Source organism: Balaenoptera musculus, chromosome 15, assembly GCF_009873245.2.
Source record: "Balaenoptera musculus isolate JJ_BM4_2016_0621 chromosome 15, mBalMus1.pri.v3, whole genome shotgun sequence".
NCBI classification, from domain to species: domain Eukaryota; kingdom Metazoa; phylum Chordata; class Mammalia; order Artiodactyla; family Balaenopteridae; genus Balaenoptera; species Balaenoptera musculus.
The window spans coordinates 309,677-329,102 of NC_045799.1; the positions used below are offsets into that span (position 1 = coordinate 309,677).

Here is a 19,426-nt window from a genome sequence, read left to right on the forward strand (position 1 = left end):
TCACCAACACACCCTCTCACGGCACTGCAGATCTAGACTTTGTGTTTGAGACCATCTATTTCCTGCCTGCCTCTCCCTAGGGTGCAGGGACCCTGCCTGTCGGTTACTTTGCCACTCTTTCGCCACCTTCCTGAATGAAGTAAGATTCACCACACGAGCTTAAGTGGGTTTTCCCCCAAAGAAATGCTTTATTGACAAATCACCCGTTATCTACTTTCAGGAAAAGATAAATCAGTTATTACACCTGCATCCTGCCTTCCCATCACACCCCATCTGAGAGATTCCAACCCTGGGGAAAGAGCACAGAGCAGCGTTCCTCCCAAGGCACGAGTGTGGACTGCAGCCACCCCCCCCCGCCCCGTGTGTCTGAAGTGACCAGCAGACACTCAGGTACCAGACAGCACATCACAGTCGACCAGAGAAGACACTGAGCTGACGGCTCCTCCCCTTCGAAGAGTGCACAGATGCAGGCGAGGCCTCTGCCCGCTAAGAGCCTGTAAGGCACAGAGCTGCCCCTCCAGGCGCGCCAGACGTGGGGCCCTGGGTGAGAGGCTGCTGGGCTGTGGCAGCATCGGAGCGGAAAGAGATCTTTGTAGCTCCTGAGAAAAGGCAACAGCAGAGTCCCAGCTGACCTGACGCCCTGGCTCTGACCTACCTGCGGGTCTGCCTGCCGCTTGCTGGCCCTGGCGTGTGCCACACACGCAGGTTAGGTTGGAGCCGCTGATCGGCGACGTGCCAGCCAGGCCCAGCTTGCACAGGGGCAGCGCCAGCCCGCTGTGAAGGTGCTGGTCTTTCTTTCTCCCACCCCCATCGGCCAGCGGGAGCTGCGCCGGTCACTGAGAGAAGAGAGAAGCCAGTTTTCTATACGGGGATGGAATGCACTCGTGAAATAAAACACACCACTGGCACAGAGGTGCTGCCCCTCGGCTGGATGCAGGATTTTACATAGTGCTCAAAATCCACTAAAGAACCCTCGTTTATATATATAAAAAACATTATAAACAAATAAAACATAAGGCGATATAAGGCGTGCACTTCAGCTTGAGTCCAAAGGAATAATATTTTCTAACTGTGAGGCTAAAGCTGCTTTGCTTAGTTTTACTTTTTGAAAAACCTGCTGCATTTAAAAAATAAAGAATTTGCTTTTGTTAAAGCTAGATCATTAGTGTAATGATTAGGCATCTGCTGATAATCAGCTTTCTGGAAGGTCTCAGAAAATGGGTAGTTTTCCTGTTTAGCATTTTGAAATAAAACTGCAGATCCGGCAGGGCTTTCTGGATGACTCTTCCTTCTGCGACTTAGGGAAGGAGTTTAGAAAACACCACGCATTTTATACTTATCGCTCTTCCCCCCACCCCCACCCCGCTTTCAACATGCTGATCAACTAACAAGACTCCCAACAAGAGCTTGGCTTTGGCTCACACCCCGGGACCCGCCACCCTGCCCGCTTCCTGCTCCGAGGCAGGACAGCGCAGTGATTTGCTGATCTACCGACAGAAGGGGAGGCATCTGTGTACAGGACATGTTCTCTGACCCATGCGAGCGCGGCAGCCACGTCTCCACGGGGATGGCGTGATTGTCCTCAACACCCGCCGCTTGAGGTTGCAGTTGTGGCGATGAGGGTGTGCTTGTGCCGTGGCCGGGCAAAGCCGCTACGGGCTTAGAAGGGCGTGTGATCGGGCAGGGGTCTGTCTCCACTCCCGGTCGGGGAGGGAAGGTTGTCACTGCCATTCTCTCTGCCACTGACAACCTTAGTCTACAGATGGGAAAAGACCAAGAAAGAAGAACATGAGACAGAGCACACACGCCTAGCAGATCCTAGGCCCGTGCTGGGAATTCAAGGTGTCCGATCTCTACGTGAGTTTATGTGACACGGACACCGCTCAGCGATAAAACAAACAATCACCAACACGGGAAACAGGCTGGATATCTCTCTAGGAAATTAGGCAGAGTGAAAAGAGCCAATCCCCAAAAGACTACACGCTGCATGGCTGCATTTACATGACGTTCTTGACACAACAGAAACGGAGAGCAGGTTAGGGGTTGCCAAGGGTATAGAGCAGGGGGTAGGCAGGCCGCAATCTTTGTGGGGATGGTGGAACTGTGCTCTGTTGTGACTGTAACAGCATTGTCTCCTGGTTGTGACACTGCAGGATGTTACCACCGGCGGAAACTGCACAAGGTACAAGAGCTCTCCGTATCATTTCCCATAACTGCACGTGAACCTACAATGACTAGTGACATGTCCCACCCCGGCAGAACTGGGCGGTCCAGACCCAGTTACCTTTATGGTCCCAACTCGGTCCTCAAATGACTTGAAGGTGGCGGAATTCCTTTAAAGAGAGAGAAAGATGTCAGCATAAGGAGCACATTGTTCTGTCACCCTCCCAAACCTGAAGGAACTCGGGGCTAGGGTCATCCTCCAGAGAGATCCCTGAGAGACGCCGAGGCCTCACTGCAAAAACGTGACGAGCCAAAACAAGGAGAGGGGGCACACATGTTCGGAGGCTTCCCCAGGACAGAACCGAGGTCAGCCACGCCCCCCAACTGCAGGACAGAAGATCTGCGTGCCACCAGCGGGTGGGCCCGACTTCACCTGGGCAAACTGCGGACCCCTCGACTGGGCAGCCGGGGGATGCCGGGCACGTTTCTGCTGCGCCCTAAATGCACACATCTTGGGGTTACGGAAAGTCCCACGTGTTCTTCACACAGATCTCTCACAGAAGTCGAGCAAGAGGAAAACCAAGGAGCATTCGGAGAGCAGAGAGTGACGAGGAGGCAGAGGAGAAAGCAGGCCAGGCCTGGTCCCACCCAGCCCCCGTCCCCCTCCCTGGCTCCGCAGCTCCCTGAGCCCAGGCCTCTGGAGGCAGCCTGTCAGTGACCCCTGGCATGCTCGGGGGGCAGCAGCTGCAGCAGATTCTCCTGGGACGGGGACATGAGCTCTGCGGGGACCCAGGCTGCACTACAGAGCAGGAGCGAGCACAAGTGGGGATTTCGAGGAGGAACAGGTCTCGGCTCTGACTGTTCTCAGGATATAAACAGCCACCATAAAAATCTTGGAGACACCTGAGGCCTCTTGGCGTGTGCAAGCCTCTCTGCCCCTTCCGGCCCGGCCCTGAGGGCAGCCCTGGAAAGTTCCAGGTGGAGCCCAGTTTGGGGCCTCACCCCCACCAGCTCTTCAGCCTCGAAGAGGTATCTCCCAACCCTGAGCCAAGAGGACGCTGAGGGGGAAGGTGGTCCTTGGTTCAGGGGTTTGGGGAGTGAGACGGACCAGCCGGAGCCACCCCCTCCCACCGGCCTCCCAGTGGGGTCCAGCGGGCTCGGGGAGCCGTGGGGTGCGGGGGCACGTTACCTCATGGCCGGCATACTTATGGAGTGGCGGATGGAGTGGCTGCTGCTCGGAGGCGTGGTAGGAGCAGAGAAGGAGAGTTAAGGCGAGGACAGGACCCGCCTCCCCGTGCAGGAAGCTGAGCCCCCGCCCAACCCACACCACTGAAGCACAGAGAAGCCGCAAGGCTGCCCTCCGGGGGAGAACCAGACCCGGGTGCCCCTTGCGTGGCCCCAGAAGCGTGACACTGCCGGAGGAGGGTGCTGGGACAAGGAAACTAAGACGCTCTCAGCCTGGGGTGCTAAAGACACTTCTGGTGCCAAGAACCACCAGGTGTCCCCACGTGACTTCAGAGCAAGCTCCAGAGAGACCAGCAGGGCAAGTAGGAATATTTAAAGTCACAGACTGTTCTGGATTTGGGTTCCAGACCTCCAAGGCAGAGGAGCGGCTTGATCAGCACAAGGTAAAGGACACTCGGGAGGCTGTCTGAGCCGGTCCCAAGCGCCCGCGGCAGAAAGAGCGCTTGCTTGCGGGGAGAAGGAGAGCAGCTCCACTTGGAGGGGCAGGACCGCCCTGGGGAAGGAGGACGTGGGGACACGACGGCTTGAGGGCTGGCAGGGCCCCTTCCAGGAACAGAGTCAGGGGTGGGCCGATGGCCACTCAGTGAGGCCGGGTCAGAGCGGGCGGCGACAGGACCCAGCGGGCTGCACAATCAGGGGAGGAGCCCTGCACCCATCACGCCGCCGGTGACCACCTTGCTGTGCTGGCCCCACCCCCACCTTCATCCGCACAGCCTCCCCGGGGCCAGCCGTGCCCGGCGTGTCCAGCGTCAGTCTTACCTAAAGGAGTGTGAGAAGGGCCGAGCCCTGAGAGCGGCGGCAGGAGGAGAGAAGAGATGCAGCGTTAGGAGGGGCGCCTGGTCCTGCCCCGGCCCCTCTGCTCGAGCTCCGGAAGAGCACAGGGACCCCAGCGACCACGCTGCCGGAGGAGGGCATGTGCCCCCTCTCCAGCCTCTGCCCCACCCTCCCGGATGCGGTCATATACGAGGGACCCTCGCATCTGACTACGCCACAGACTGGAGAGAAGGAGCCCAAAGAAACAAGCAGAGCGAGGGCGTGAGGTGCTCTTCGGCCCCCGGGGTCCGTGCCTCACCCAGGACCCCATCAGCCTGCACTCCAGCTGGGCCGGGGCGCCCCCTGCACCGCGACAGGGCCTGCGACACCCCCAGGGCTGAGAACTTCATGCTCTGGCTCCATCACCACAGATGACAGAAGCTGACCGAGAAATCTGAGCGTGTCCAAGGGCAGCTGCCCTGGGGGGGGCAGGGGGTTGGGGAGGGGGACGAGGCCACCCCAACACGGAGATCATTTCAGAAGTGACAGTCACGTGGCCTGATGTACCCACACCACTCTGGTGGGCGGCAGGACCTGCTCCGCTCGGCGGGAGAACGAGCCCAATGGTGAGAGGAGGCACGTGTCCTGTCAAAGGTCACCCAGCTGGACGGAGGCCTGACCCTGCTTTAACTGGGCCTTTGGCCCCAATCCAGTTCCCCACCCCCGGGGATGCAGAAGGCCTCTCGACCCGGGCTACTCCTGGACGGGCCCTTCGAGACACCAGCGTGGGGCTGCTGTCCTGAAGGACTGAGCAGCCCCTGACCCTGAACGTGCAAGGGAGACCTCCCTGGGCCTGGTTCTCCTTCTCAAGAAGCGGGCAACTCCATCAGCCTCGAGCTCCAAACCACAGACGTAAATGGGCCTTGGCCTCAGAAACCACCTGAGACCACGTGGTGAGGCGATGGGGACACACCGAGGACCCTGAGACCCAGAGATCACAGCACCACTGGAATCACGAGAGCAAGACCAGCAGCAGGCACACAAGGCCCCGGAACGAGACCCCGGCCAACAGGCCCCGTGACCACACGCCACTTCCTCTGCCGGGCTGACTCACGCACGGCGGGCACGGGACCTGCAGCGACAGGGCCACTCCGGGTTCTGAGCAGAGAGCGGGGGCAGACGGAGCATGGGCCGCGTCACTGCTCCCCCAGATCGAAGCCGTTCGTGTGAGGAACTGCCCAGCCGGCTTGCCCGCAGCCGCTTCCACCCACGCCCGGGGCTCTGCCCTCTCGCCTGCTTTCCACCCAGAGTGCTCCGAACACGCTCAAAAGTTAGTGAGAATACTGAACGTGAGCGCATGACACCAAAAAGAGAATGTTCCCAGAAGAGGACGAAGCAGACCTCTGTCACCTGCTTCAGATGCCCTGTCATCAGGCCAGCCTCTGCAGGAAAGCACAGACCCGAGCAGACGCTCCCCTCGCTCTGTGACGGGCCCTGGGAGTGAGGCCTGGCTGCCAGGGGTGTGTCATCAGCCTGGCTCAGGTGGCCACAGTAGGCATCCCATGCAGCGTCACGGGAGACTCGATCCAGGAACACACCCAGAGTCAAGCGTGAGCCGAGCAGCGCGAAGCCTTGGGGAGCAACTGCCACGGGCCCTCCTGCTGCCAGCGCAGAGCCACCGCCCTGGGGGGTCCCTCTTGTGCCCGAATCACAGCCGCGGTGGGCAAGGCCTGCATCCGAGCGTGGCCCGCAAGGACCCCCAGTGTAGAGGGTGCACCCCTGAGGCCCAGACTGCCTAGTACTGACTGTTCAGCTTCTCCGAAAGTTTGAAGTTTTTCAAAATAAAAAGCTGGGGGGTCAGGGAGAGGAGAGGGGTAACGATGTCAAACAAACACGGATAAAACGTGAGCACGGCTCCAGGCACCAGCTGTTCTCTGCTCAGCCGGGTGGGGCCCGGGGCTCGTGAGTGCCTGTGGCCAATCGGCCAGGGCAGGGCTCCTACCTTGAGGCCCACGAGGCAGCCACAGGCTGTGAGGCAGGGAAATGCTTACCCTAAGCAGGCAAGAAGGAGCCCACTCAAGGGTGAGAGGTGAGGGGTCAGGGCCAAGGGGACCCCCAACGCCATGGTCAGCAGGCCAGACCCACGGCAACTCCATAGGATTCTTGGCTATGAGGAGACAGGGCAGGGCCGGCAGTGGAACCCGGGGGGCCAAGCCCAGGGTGCTGGCGATGGGGATGACCCGCACTGCCCGCTGTCTCTCACCAGTTAGTCCCAACAACCCCGAGGGAGGCCCTCGTGAGGGCACAGCGAGGAGGGAGCTCAGCCAGGAGTCACACCCTGGCCTCTGGCTCCAAGGAGGCCCTGCGGGGGCAGCAGCAAAGCCCAGAGCAGGAAACTCAGGGTGAAGCCTGGCTTGGGAGCGGCGTGGCCATCGGGCTGGGGGTGGGCACTGCTGCGTGCGGTCCACCTAGTGCCCGGGCCCCCCACGCTCCCTGGCCCCAGAGGCACTCGGGTGGCCACCAGGGTCTCCTCCACTTCTGGGGCAGAACGCTCAGTCGGGGGCCCTACTGCGCAGCCACATGCTCTCTGAGGGCAGGCCTGGCAAACACCCTGAGAAACACCATGCTTGTCCTCGACTTGTCCAGGCTGGCAGGCCACCCAGGCTGACGCTGCCCCCAGGCCGAATCGTTTTCTCTCCATGGAACTTCAACAAGAAGCATCGCCTCCACCCACCCCAAGTACCAAAGTTCCCCACAGGCACCAGTGACCTCCCCCCACCCCTCACCCCGAGAAACATACAATTAAATGGCAGAGGCAGCCGGTACACAAGGGTTTGTGAACCAACTGGTCTGGGGCTGGTGTGGCCACACCTGCGGGCGGTGAGGGGCCCCTGAGGCATGTGCATCTGAGCCCGGAGGCTCAGGCAGGCTTCCTGCAGACCCTCTAGTGGATCTAAACCCCCTAAAACCCCACCTGCCCGTCCCAGGTCTCAGGGTGGAGGTGTCAGGCCAGGGAGTCTCACCTCATGTCCCCAAGCTTCCGGCTGATGGCAGAGCCCATGGTGGACAGGGCTGCTGAGGTCTTCTGTCCTGCCTGAGAGAGGGTTTCCTGGGTCTTCTTGTAGCTGAAAGGAGAAACACCAGTTAAACCAACCACACTGAAGGCACAGCCACGCCTCCCCACAGCAAGGACAAGGCACCCAGAGGAAAGAGGCGGCGGTCAGGGCGGTGAGTGAGCCTGGCCACCAGGGAGAGAACACGTGTCCTGTCTCAGGGCCCCCAGGGGACTGCATGAGGGACAGACGCAGCACTGCCAGGTCACGACCCCCTACCCTGCAATAACGCCGTTTTCTGCTCTTCCTGTAATGCAGGCTCCCCTCCCCTCCGTGGAAACTTACTTGCCCCACCTCTCTCGACCCCTGCAGCAAAGAGGCCCACAGAGCCCAGGGCCTGCGGCCAAGCAGACCAGCCCCTCAGGCCCTCCTGAGGCTTCTCTTTTCTCTTCTCGTCTAAGACAGTCCTCTGAGGACAGAACAGCTCAACCACACCCACAGGGGATGCAGCGGGCAGTGCGGCCTGTGCCGGGCCAGCCTTCAGACCCCGAGCAGCCCCTCCAGCCCTCCACCCTCCTGTTCTCCATCTACCATGTCCTTTGAGAACTGGTTCAAGGGGGGTGGTCTTGGCGCCCCAAGGAGACGGCCTGTTCCACACCCTCCTGCCCTGTCCACCCACAACGAGATGGCTCGTGACCTCAACGGCAGTGGCACAGGCACGGGCAGGGTGCCTGGGCCACAGGGACGGCAAGGACACCCTCAGGCCCAGGCTGAGAGCCAACACCTACAGCCGCCAGCACCCCACCCCGCCCCCCGTCCAGCCCCCACCAGAAACAGAAGACACAACAGCCTGAACCCAGGAGCTCCTTTCTAGCCAAACTGGCAACCCCACAATAATGGCTCGAGATGGTAGGGCTCCAGAGACGCCAGCCGGCTCCGGCCCCCCTGGCACCCCCAGGTCACAGGGGGCTGGCTCAGACAGCACCAGCAGTGGGGCTTCCCGGCCCCCCCTTCCCATCCACCCCGCACCGTCGCCCTCGGGAGGCCCCACGTGAGCGGCTGCTACCTGCCTCCCTCAGGCCAGCCTCCCACCTGGAGCCCTGCACTCCCCGTCCCGTGGGGACGGCCTGGCCCCACGCACCCTGGACGGGCCTCCCTCCCCTCAGCTGCAGCCACGCACAGCACAACAGGGCCCGGGCCTCAAAACACGCGTCGCTTCCCAGCAAGAGTTTGGAAATATCTTGAAATCGCTAAGACACTTGAGTCTATCTCAGCTTCCAGAAGGTCAGTAATATTGGAACACACTGTTAATAACGGCGAAAAAATAATTTCTAAAATCCTTGCTGAAAAATCTGCCTCTGCGTTTTCTGGATTCAAAAACTAGTAAGATGCCTCATTCTGAACCCAGGCCTTAGAAAACCCTGACAACGAGAAATTCCTCCCCCAGTGATAGTCTGACACGATCACAGAACTGAAGTGAACAGGAACTCAAAGTCCAATCACCTGCCCAGCGACCCAGGTATCTGGACAACTGGGGCCTGGACAGGATCCCCTGGGCCGAGCGACAAGGTCCATTCTAGGCCACAGCTGAATCGTACTAAAACCCAAAGTCCACACCCTCCTCTCAGAGGACTTCCACACAGACTGTGGTCGCAATTCTCCCAGGCGCCTTCTGACTTGAAGACGCTTTCACCCGGAGCTGCCACCTACACCACGGCCGGTCTCAGCATCTCTCAAGACGGTGGCAACAGAAGTGGAGCATCCTGAGGGTGACTCAGAAGGCGGCCCAGGCACTGAATCACCAGCAGGAGAGGCGCGTGCTGTGGGCCACTCTGCAGGGCAGCACCCCTCTGGGACAGATGTGGTGCGGAGGCCAGGGCAGAGCCAGCGTCCGTGTCCTGGTAACTCGGCCCCACCCGCGCTTGCGAGCAGCAGGCTGTGCAGCCCTGGCCGCTGCCCCTCTGGGAATTCCTTTCACCTTTTAGGAAAACAAAGGCCTCCTCCCACGATCAGTGAGCGTGACTGTCAGTCAGAGGGAGGCAGCTGCTGGATGCTCCTCCTCCAGGGTCCTCCCTTGGGGGGCCGTCTCCACCTCCCGCTTGGTGGGGCACGTGATCCCAGACTGCCTGGCCAGAGGCTACAGCTCCCTGACCACAGTGAAAGCACAATCTTATTGTTGGTCTGCAAGGCTGGGAAGATACCATCCAGCCCCACCAGGCACCCCTTGACCACAGAGGAGCTACCTGAGAACAAAGCCACTGTGGGGAGAGTGGAAGGGGGAGGGACACAGGTTGGGAGCACTGGTCGGAGCCCCGGGTGGAGGGTCTGGAGCTGGGGCTTCTCGCCAGGCGAAGCCTCCCCGTCCCTCCTAGGCTGACACTATCTGTAGCTGTGCTTTCTGTCACCTGCGATCAAAGAACTCAATATGCCAACGAGTGACTATGCGATTTATTGGTGTCCACGCAAAGCACGATTTTAGCTATGATCTACCTAAAAAGGATCCCATTAGGTGATCACTTCACGACCAACAGAGCATGGCTGCTGAGTTAACAGCTGACTGAGGGAAGAGACCCCTCCCAAATGGCACCAACCCACTCATGACAGGACCACTGCGCCAGAGCTAAGTGCTCGGGCTGCACACGCCCGCCTCCTCCCCGCAGGCAGTGCTCTCCGAAAGGGATCCACCAACACACGGATCGCGAAAGACAGGGTGGCTCCGAGGCTCTGGACGCGGAACCCCGGCAGCGGTCTCCGGCAGTCACCGCTAGGGAGGCACCAGCCAGGCGCCCCCGAGAGTGCAGAGCAGCTGTGTCGTGTTGTCCCCGTCCTGGGCTATCACTGCAGAGACGCCTCCAGCCCTGACAATTCTACCACCAGACTTGGGGCTAAGACCTCGTGGCCGCTGCTTGATGAAGCGCGTGAAAAGGGCCATCCCGGGCTTCCCTGGTGGCGCAGTGGTTGAGAATCTGCCTGCCAATGCAGGGGACACGGGTTCGAGCCCTGGTCTGGGAAGATCCCACATGCCGCGGAGCAACTAAGCCCGTGCGCCACAACTACTGAGCCTGCGCGTCTGGAGCCTGTGCTCTGCAACAAGAGAGGCCGCGATAGTGAGAGGCCCACGCACCGCGATGAAGAGTGGCCCCCACTTGCCGCAACTAGAGAAAGCCCTCACACAGAAACGAAGACCCAACACAGCCAAAAATTAATTAATTAAAAAAAAAAAAAAAAAAGCACTACAATCCTGGATTTGGATTGTAAGTATCAGTATAAAACAACAAAAAAAAGGGCCATCCCACCAGCCACACTTGCAGGCCCAGAGCCACAGGGTCCGTTCAGAGGAGTCAGAACCGTGATCGTCGGAAACGGTATCCCAGCAGTTTCCCGTCAACTGGCTTTACAGAACAGCACTAAGATCTCCCAAGGCTATTTTCAGCTTTGGTCTGCACCGTGAGCCTGCCTGCAGCGACGGGCTGCCCTACCAAGCCACGCAAACAGCATGAAACTTCAACCACCAAACCCACTTGGTGCCCGGCTCCCCTCGTGACCCCAGGCTGCAAAGGCTCCACGCACACAGCTGGCCAACCTGGGCTTCCGGGCACCTCCAAGACAAGCTGGGTCACAACCGTTTCCTTTCAGCCCAACAGTGAAGGGCTTTCTGCCCATGCCTTCTGGCAACCACGACAGCACTTCCTTCTAAGCAAGACATCCCAGAAAGTGACTATTTTAAAATACTGCAGGGGCTTCCCTGGTGGTGCAGTGGTTAAGAATCCGCCTGCTGATGCAGGGGACACGGGTTCGAGCCCTGGTCCGGGAAGATCGCGCATGCCATGGAGCAACTAAGCCCGTGAGCCACAACTACTGAGCCTGCGCTCTAGGGCCCGCGAGCCACAGCTACTGAAGCCTGCGCGCCTAGAGCCTGTGCTCCACAACAAGAGAAGCCACCGCAATGAGAAGCCCGCGCACCACAATGAAGAGTAGACCCCACTCGCCGCAACTAGAGAAAGCCCGCGTGCAGCAACGAAGACCCAACGCAGCCAAAAAATTAAAAAAAATCTAAAAAATAATAATAAAATAAAATCCTGCACCACCCAGTTCAAAGGCTATAACCAGACTGGAGCACGAATGAAGTGCTATTACCTTGTTTAAGAAACTCAAATAAAACGTCGGGAGTCCTTCTGGACCAGAGCTCTGTCAGACAGAGAGCTACCCATGAGGGTTCTGCGCTCTACTTCTTTTCTGTGTGGCTGAGAGCTTGGCGCCTCTCAGGCCACAGGAGCTCCTTCGAGATGTGACCCGCACGGCCCACGCTGCGCCCCCAGCTCAAGAGCCACCCCTAAGTGCAAGAAACCCTGAGAGCACCACAGCTGGAGCCAGGTCTGCAGGGGAAGGAGGGGGAAAAGCACCGTGAGCGTCAGTCCAGATGGCGCCCCAGGTGCATCACCAGCCAGAGACGCGGCCCAAGCTCGGCTCCGGCCTCTGATCTGAGGGACACACATCAGGCAGGGGCAAGTTTTCAGTGCGGTCTGGTGGCGGAGTGAACTTCCTTCAGCGTCTGCACCCTCTTCCAGAAGTATTTAAAGGACAGTTTCTTTTGTGTTTGAGAGGAGAAAAATTATATTAAAAATAAAATAGCCAAGAAACACCACGACTAGGTCTGAGCCAAGTGCGCACAGCCTCCCTGTCCCTCAGAGAAGCGTCAGGAGGGGAGAGGATGGAGGTGCCGGCAGCAGAGGCACTCACAGGTCCGACTGGGTCACTTTCTCATTCCACTCTCCAAGCTTCTCAGAAGTTTTCACGTAGCTAAAAACAGAAAGTCTGTGGTAAATTATTTAGAACAACGACTTCAACTCAGGTTTCAAACTTGCAAGTGAGATTCCAGGGAAAGCAGAGAAGGACCACTTGGCGGGAAGACTGGGCGTTCAGCCTGCTTCTGCTCAGCACCCGCAGGCCCAGCCGCTCTCCTCATGCCGAGCGAGGGCCTGCTCATTCGACGGAAGCTGTCTCCTGGGGACAGCTGGGAGCAGCAAGGAGGGCACAGCCCTTGGCCCCAACACAGTACTCTGACAGCCACCCTTCGGGGTTCAAGGCCTGCAATTTCCTAGGACAGAGAACTGGGCCTTTCCTAGGGCAGATTTATGAAAACTGACTCGGTCTTCCTGTGCGGACATGGCTTCTCAGACAGTGGGAAGCGCCTCCCATCCCTCCACCTTGGAGCCACACAGCCGCACTACCCAAATTCGGAGAGCTGCGGCACAGGGGTCTGGGTCAGAGGTCCTGACCACGTCAGCTCATGAGAAGGACTCATGTCCACTTCGGCAGACGCTGACCTGTGGGGACCACTGGAAAACCAGCCTCATTAAGCACCTAATTCGTGTTCTCTCCAATTTAGACCCTGAAACATATTCTTCTTGTCAATTTCTGCTTGCACAACTAGCTAGCGTGTCTGCCGCCTCTTAAAAACACGTGTAGACTCTACACTTTCTGAATAAATACAAATTCAGTTGCTGGCAAGGATTCAGGGCCCCCAGCTGGCTGCTTCCAAGCGGCACACTTGCTGCCCGTTCCCAGGAGGCACCTCACCCCCAGGACTCAACGCCCATCAAGCAGGTAGAGCAGACACTCACGCGTTAGAGACCTGCACATCATGCCAACCCCTGGACAGGTTCTGCTTCAGGCCCTCCAAGGCAGAAAGGCCCAGCCTCCTCTTCAGCTCTCCACAGTGCCTCTCCTTGGCTGCCAGCACCTGGCGCAGAGTGACAACCTCCTCCTCCACCTGCAAAAGCACGGTTACCAGGATTCAGCCACCACTACGGCAGGAAGTGACCACCATCCTTACACACGTCGCAGTGAAGGCCTTCTCAGAATCACCTAAGAATTTTCCATTTACAGAAACACAGCTCGTCTTAGGAATAGTCTACAGCAGGCATCGGTTCTGTTTGAATGTTGCACCAGCACCTCTTCTGGAGAACTGTCCCGCCCCCCTAAGCCGAGTGTTCTGGCGGGGCTACTGACCACAGTGCCCAACCGCGGATGACAAGCAAGGCCTGTCGGAGCTCTTCCCTGGGACTAGGAACGGGTGTTAGAAGACAGCAGCCCCTTTCTGTCCAGGCTCCGGGTCTGGGTGTGAGTAACAGAAGCGGGGAGGGTTGGCAGCCAGGCCCCATCTGCACCACGGGGGAATTCCACACGTCGGGGTGAGGAAGCAGAGCTGACAGACGGATGGGTGGCCAGAGACCCACGTGATGGAGAAACAACCCTTATGACAACATTTGTGTTCCCAAGGTCAGCTGCAGGCCTCGGCAAAAGCCACTTACACAAGCCCAAAGAAAATTCTCTTTTTTGCTTAATTTGAGTTGGGCAACAGAAAAAATCTTGACAATAAAGACCAGAACCTTCTCATGTCTTAAAACAAAGAGTGAACTACAGAGAGGAGCATCCTTTAGAGCCTTCCTACTTTAGATTCTCAATACTTCCTGCTCCTATGTGAACAGCTACTCTAAAACAAAAGTTCCTTTCTTAAAAAAATGACTGTTTGGATTAAGGCACTAACAACAGCCTAGAGCCCTGCATATCACTAGATTCTGCTTTAGAAAATACTGAAAAAGAAACGATTCAAAACTACAGGATCATCTAAGGCCAAACTATTACCAGTCACCCCAGCAGTGACACTCAGTGACTTGACCTTTCCATTTATAGTGCTCTGGGCACATGGGCTTAAGGGCACGTGGACACACAAGCTGAAATTTTTACGAAACACGAGAGCTTCTTCATTTTGCAATTCACCTCTGAAAAAGACCTTGTGGTTTTCTTCTCTAAACCAACATGTCCTGAAATAAAAGGCAAAACATAAGTCTCCTGGGACTTCTTGCTGCTTCTCCTTTAACCTCTGTTCAATTCAGAAAGGGCGGCTTCCTCTATGGTCTAAAACCTGGTCCTGGGGCTGGGTTTGTCCGCATGACCAGCTCTGCTCAGACCCAGGCCGGGACCCAGGATGTATCAGGACAGGCTTATTTCCGAAGACGGAGCAGAGAACTGCAACAAGCGTGCTCCAGCCTCTGCCTGACTGATGCCAACAAGTTCATTTCCCCAGATTCTGGAATCTCAAGTGAGTCACTATTAGACTCTGTATCACACCGTAAAAAGAAACACTCTTGGCAGTTAGCCTGAATAAAAATTATACGCAGAGACTTTTGTTCTTAACTCCTATTTCCTCTTAAAGAGCTCTCACTTTAAAAAGATCACATGAAACGCTTTTTACAGAAAAAGTATTTTTAAAAGAAAAATGAACATCCAGGGACAGATACATCCGTGCGGGTCTTGAAAATGTCGTGTTGATTCCAAAAGAGAAACTCCCAGCAGATGGTGTGCTCAGAGCAGCTGCCCCATGTGGGCATTCTCCACATGGAGCACCTACAAGGTGCCAGACACACGCAAACCAAGGGCTGCAGAGGGCAGTTTCTGTGGGGCTCCAGGGACCATCTCCCAGGGCAACTTCTCCAGAGCACAGCCAGCACTCTGGCCCCTCATTAGGCTGGGAGGGCCTCACAGTCACCCCCAGATGCACAGCCATGACACAACACCTTTGCAAGCTCAGCCCTGAGCTCCTCCGCCTCAGCATCTGTCAGACCCTCAACAGCAGGAGCCTGGGTGGCCACTGCTGTGTCGACAGGGACGTCCGTCATGGAGTCGGAGAGCAGACCTTTGTTAGGAGAACTCAGGTTGATATCTGCCAGAGACAAAATGCGGTCAGAGAGCATCACATAAAAAGTCACAGAGGAACAGAGGACAGAGGTCTCCACCAAGGGAGAAAGCAAGGGTGCAAGGGCAGGTTTAGGGGAAAGGAGCGGGGGACCCGTGGAGACAACGCCTCTTCTCTGAAAGGTTCTGCAAAGACGGTTTTGGCCACCAGACTGGGAGCAGCCACATCTCAGGCCACCCAGGTTGCTTCTTCAGGTTCTAGAAATGCTGGCACAAGGCAGCCACTCCCTAAATCTGGTTCCTCCTGTAAGAATACTATCTTCACAGACAGGAAACCTTTGTTAAAAACAAAGCCGCTGGATCCAACAGCTCTGCCATTTTTTAGCGTGAAGGAACTTAATACAGCTGTAAACACAAGCAGCGCCACTTTCCAATCAGCGGCTCTGCCAGGGCACAGGCTAAGATGACACACAAGGAACACAGTCGGCCAGCCCCTGTGGGAGTCGGCAAAACAAAATCCGTTCAGTTCACCCCCGACCCTCACCCCGTGGCAAGAAGGCGGCGGCGGTGTGCAGAGGGCACTGCCGCCTCACACCTCTGCTATACCCAGACCAGGTTCGAACCCCTGCGTCACGTTTGTTCTCCACGTTAAACGCGCTTTCCCGTATGCACTAGAAGTTTACAAGAAGAACAGGTCTACGTCAGTTCTTGCCAATTCCAAATGCAAGGCCGTCGTTGTTCAGTACATTATACAATCAGCATTGAAAACATCTTCCCTTTTGATCAGCACATTCTGTGAAGAGACGGGCTCTGTATGGTGTTTGGCACATTTAAAAGTAAATTAAAGGGACTTCCCTGGCAGTCCAGTGGTTAGGACTCTGCGCCTTCACTGCCGAGTGCCCGCGTTCAATCCCTGGTCAGGGAACTAAGATCTCACAAGCCAAGCGCGGCATGGCCAAAAAAAAAAAAAAAGAAAGAAAGGTAAATTAAAGGCACGAAGGCTGCAAAACAGTAAAAGTGTCTTTAACTGCAGGTATGTTTGTCTACTCTAGAAACCCTAGAGTCTGCTAAAAATAGGCGAAATGCCCTTAAAACCAAAGACACTCTATTTAGCTGGCCGTGTCATTCCCTTCACATGTCCCACAGCTGGAGCCATGCACTTCTGTGGTGCTCTAGAGATGTTCACTAAATGAAGCTTTTCTTTTTAATCAACAGATTTCAATATTTAACTGAGATCAACCTACGTGGTTTTACTTCCTCGTTTGTATCCGCTATGTTGAACCTACTCAAATTCAGTAAGTGCCTTAAGATCCCTACAACTTTTCTATTCTTAAAAAACAGATGAAGGCCCTCAGACAGTGTCTGCTTATAAAACTAAAACTGGATCCCACGGAAATCACCCCCAGATAAAACTGTACACTCACGAAACATGCTATGCACTGCCCAATCACTGGGTGAGACCAAGCTAAGTACCCCCTGCAGGCAGATGCCATTCACACCCTGACTTAGAGGAGACCAAGGTCCTTACCAAAGGACCTACAGAGAGAATTAGCACGGGCTGGTGCAGTAGGCAACACGAGGAGCCTAGAGCCCCTCACCTGGGTGAGTCTCAGCTCAGCCTGTATAATCATCTGCAAAACGGGGTTTTTTTGGACCATTCTAAAAAGGTTATTCCGAAAATGGAAAAAGATCTGAGAAACAGGCTTGGAATGGTGTCTGGCACATAGTAGGTGCTCAGTAAATGTTTTCTGTCGTTCTCATGACCGGAACCCCATGCTTGTGACGAATTCTAATGTTTAATTAATATGCTGATACAGCTCAAACGATAGAAAAGCACCCTGAAATCATCCAGCGTAGTTCCATCAACGTAGTATTAGCACCCCCTCTAGAGCCCCAGGATGGAAGACAGACTCGTACCACCTCCTCAAGATCTTAAGCTTTTGGGCCCGCTCCACACCCCACAGCGGCCACCTCAAACTAGTCTGGGAGGTCTGTTCCGGAAACCGGCTTGGTATGCTGGGTGTGCCCCTGACTCACTGCACCCTTCCCCCTCCAGACAACTCTGCAGTAGGCTGGGCTCCGAGCTGCGCTGCCACCCAAGGGACGCTGCGCCCAACGCGAGGCGTCGCCTCCCCTCCCCTCCCCTCCCCGGGCGCCGCGCACGGCACCTCGGCCCGCATCCAGGGCCGGATGGAGTGTCCCCGAGGGCCCTGCGCAGGGACTGAGGGAGGCCCGCCGGGCAAGAGTCGGGCGGAGGCAGAGTGGCAGCTACCCGCAGTGACGAAACCCAAGACTCTGGGGCGAAGGGAAGGCGCTGGGGAACCAGTGCTCAGAGCGGTCCCAGCGGGGGCGGAACACCCGCCAGGAGCTTCGAGGCCGCGCGCCTGGGAGAGGAAGTGGTGCCGCGGGATGGGCGGGCGCAGGCGGAGGGGCCCAAAGGCCGCCACGCGGCGCCGGGCCCGCAGGTACCTTGGCCGGCGGAGTCCATGTTTAGGCGGCGGCCGGACCGCAGCTGGCGTCGAAGCCGGGGTCGCGGGCGCAGTGGGAACCGAGCGGGCCGCACCAGGTGTCGCTCGCAGCTTACGCACCAACCAGCTGAATCGCCTCAGGCGCCGCGGCATTACGTGATCAACAGCGCGACGACCCACTTCCGCTTTGATGCGCGCTCCGCCCCCCCGTCCCGCCCCCACGAGCGGTATCCAATGAGGGAGTGGTTTGGCCAAGTCCCGATTCATCAGCTTCAACCTGATTGGCCGAGGCTGCGGACGAAGCCGGAAAGGGAGGCCGGTCCACCAGCGAGAAGCACAGGTAGAACGGTCTTGAGGTGCACGGGGTAAGGTGGGAACTCGGAGGATCGTGCAACATGGCGCTACGGGATCCTGGAGGTGGGCCTCTTGGAGGTCTCCAAGGTGTTTGCCCCTGCCTGCGAGCGCCACGGCTCACGTACTTCGGCGGGTCAGACTCAGGCCGCTTGCGATCCCTCCGAGGCCCGACCCACTGACTTTGGGGCTCTTTTTCTTTTTGGGTCTGTCCTTTTTGTAGGGATTTTTAAGTTGTATGGGGGTTGCGCAGAAAAAGGCGCGACCACAAGTTGCTCTCTTCTGGCTGGAGGCGCCCCTCGACCCCGTGTTCTCTCACTTCCTTTTCACAGCAACCCGGTGAGACAGATGGGGCCCTCCCCACTTTACAGATGAGAAAACTGAGGCCAGAGTTACTTGCCCATCACTCAACTAGTTGAGTTGCTTCCTGCAGGCTCCGGAGAAGAGTTTGCCAAACTTGTCAAAGGAGAGGTGTGTAGCCTTTAGGCAACACGGTCCCGCTAAAACAAGTCCCACGACTACCCTTCCTTGGCTACTAATTGCCTCTGCAAGCAATCCTTTAGTGCAGGGGCCGGGCTGCACAGCAGAAGGTGAGCGGTGGGCAAGCGAGCGAAGCTTCATCTGCCGCTCCCCATCGCTCGCATTACCGCCTGAACCTTTCCATCCCCCCGTCCGTGGAAAAATTGTCTTCCACGGAACCGGTCCCTGGTGCCAAAAAGGTTGGGGACCGCTGCTTTAGTGGTATTCAAACCCTTGAGGATCTGACCCTTCTGGACAGCATTCCCCCTAACAGTCAAGCCACCCTACATGTACTGATCCCTAGGAAGGAAACCCATTCCTCACCTGGCTAACTCCTTTTACTGTCTCAGCTCAAAGCTCACCTTCTCCCAATAGGTCTTCCTGGTACTTTAGGTCACCTTAAGTACCTGCCTCTGCTTGCACTGGCCCAGGTGCATCCAGGCCAGGTCCTGCTCTGGTGCCGTCAATTATATGCCTGCCCCACTTGCCTTCTTTCAGCTTTTCCAGAGTTTCTAGCTGAAACCACCCTGGCCAGCCCCTGTCCCCAGGGGCTGAGGACAGCCAGTAGTCCCTGCTTCATACAATTAAGGGCAGGTGGTGAGGATGCGACTGCATTACAGATGGTGGTGGGCAGAGGGCTTGCATTACAGATGGTGGTGGGCAGAGGGCTTGTCTCTCATTCTGTGTGGCATCCCTGAGCCAGGAGCAAAGCAGTGAGTGGTCAGTGCAGGTGTGTCTGTAGTCCCACCTGGACTGCCTGCCACTTACTCTGAGTCTGTGCTTCCACGGTGAACCCCATCCTGTAGAAGCCAGGAATGGGGCGGGGGGAGCCCTATGAAGCAGCAGCATCGCACTCCTGGGGAGGTCCAGCTGCTAAGACTTCTACAGCCCTTCCAAAGTCAGTGTCCTTCCATAGTTAGAGGCGACTTGCACAGACCCTTCAACATTCATCTTTCCCAGAGTCATCCTGTAACCCAGGCCAGGTGAAGGACGCCTCCTGGCGTCCCACAGCCCATGTTCACACCATCCTTTCTAGGTGATCAAGGCACCCATCACACAGTGTTGCCATAAACTGGGTCAGGTTAATCTTTGCATTCCCTTTAGCAGCTGGGAGCAGACTGGGACCGTCCACAAATGTTGGAGGGAGGAAGAGAAAGGAGGGAAGGGGAGGCCCCA

General features: G+C 57.1%; 1 protein-coding gene across 5 annotated transcripts; it reads right to left on the reverse strand.

The window, feature by feature from the left end:
* Positions 1-159: 159 nt before the first annotated feature.
* TPD52L2 (TPD52 like 2) lies at positions 160-19,386 on the reverse strand. 5 transcript variants are annotated; one of them, XM_036824655.1, is made up of 11 exons: positions 17,382-19,386; positions 14,795-14,940; positions 12,839-12,987; positions 11,955-12,014; positions 7,185-7,286; positions 4,168-4,194; positions 3,758-3,901; positions 3,353-3,394; positions 2,597-2,660; positions 2,285-2,333; positions 1,619-1,756 (listed from the first exon to the last, which is right to left on the reverse strand). In XM_036824655.1, exons 1-10 carry the CDS (start codon positions 17,398-17,400, stop codon positions 2,307-2,309), a joined length of 780 nt encoding a protein of 259 aa, XP_036680550.1. In that variant the 5' UTR covers positions 17,401-19,386; the 3' UTR covers positions 1,619-1,756; positions 2,285-2,306. The 5 variants fall into 5 exon arrangements, with proteins under 5 accessions (XP_036680554.1, XP_036680549.1, XP_036680553.1 ...); XM_036824654.1 differs by lacking the exon at positions 2,597-2,660 and having other exon boundaries at positions 1,511-1,756; XM_036824657.1 differs by lacking the exon at positions 3,353-3,394.
* Positions 19,387-19,426: the final 40 nt, after the last annotated feature.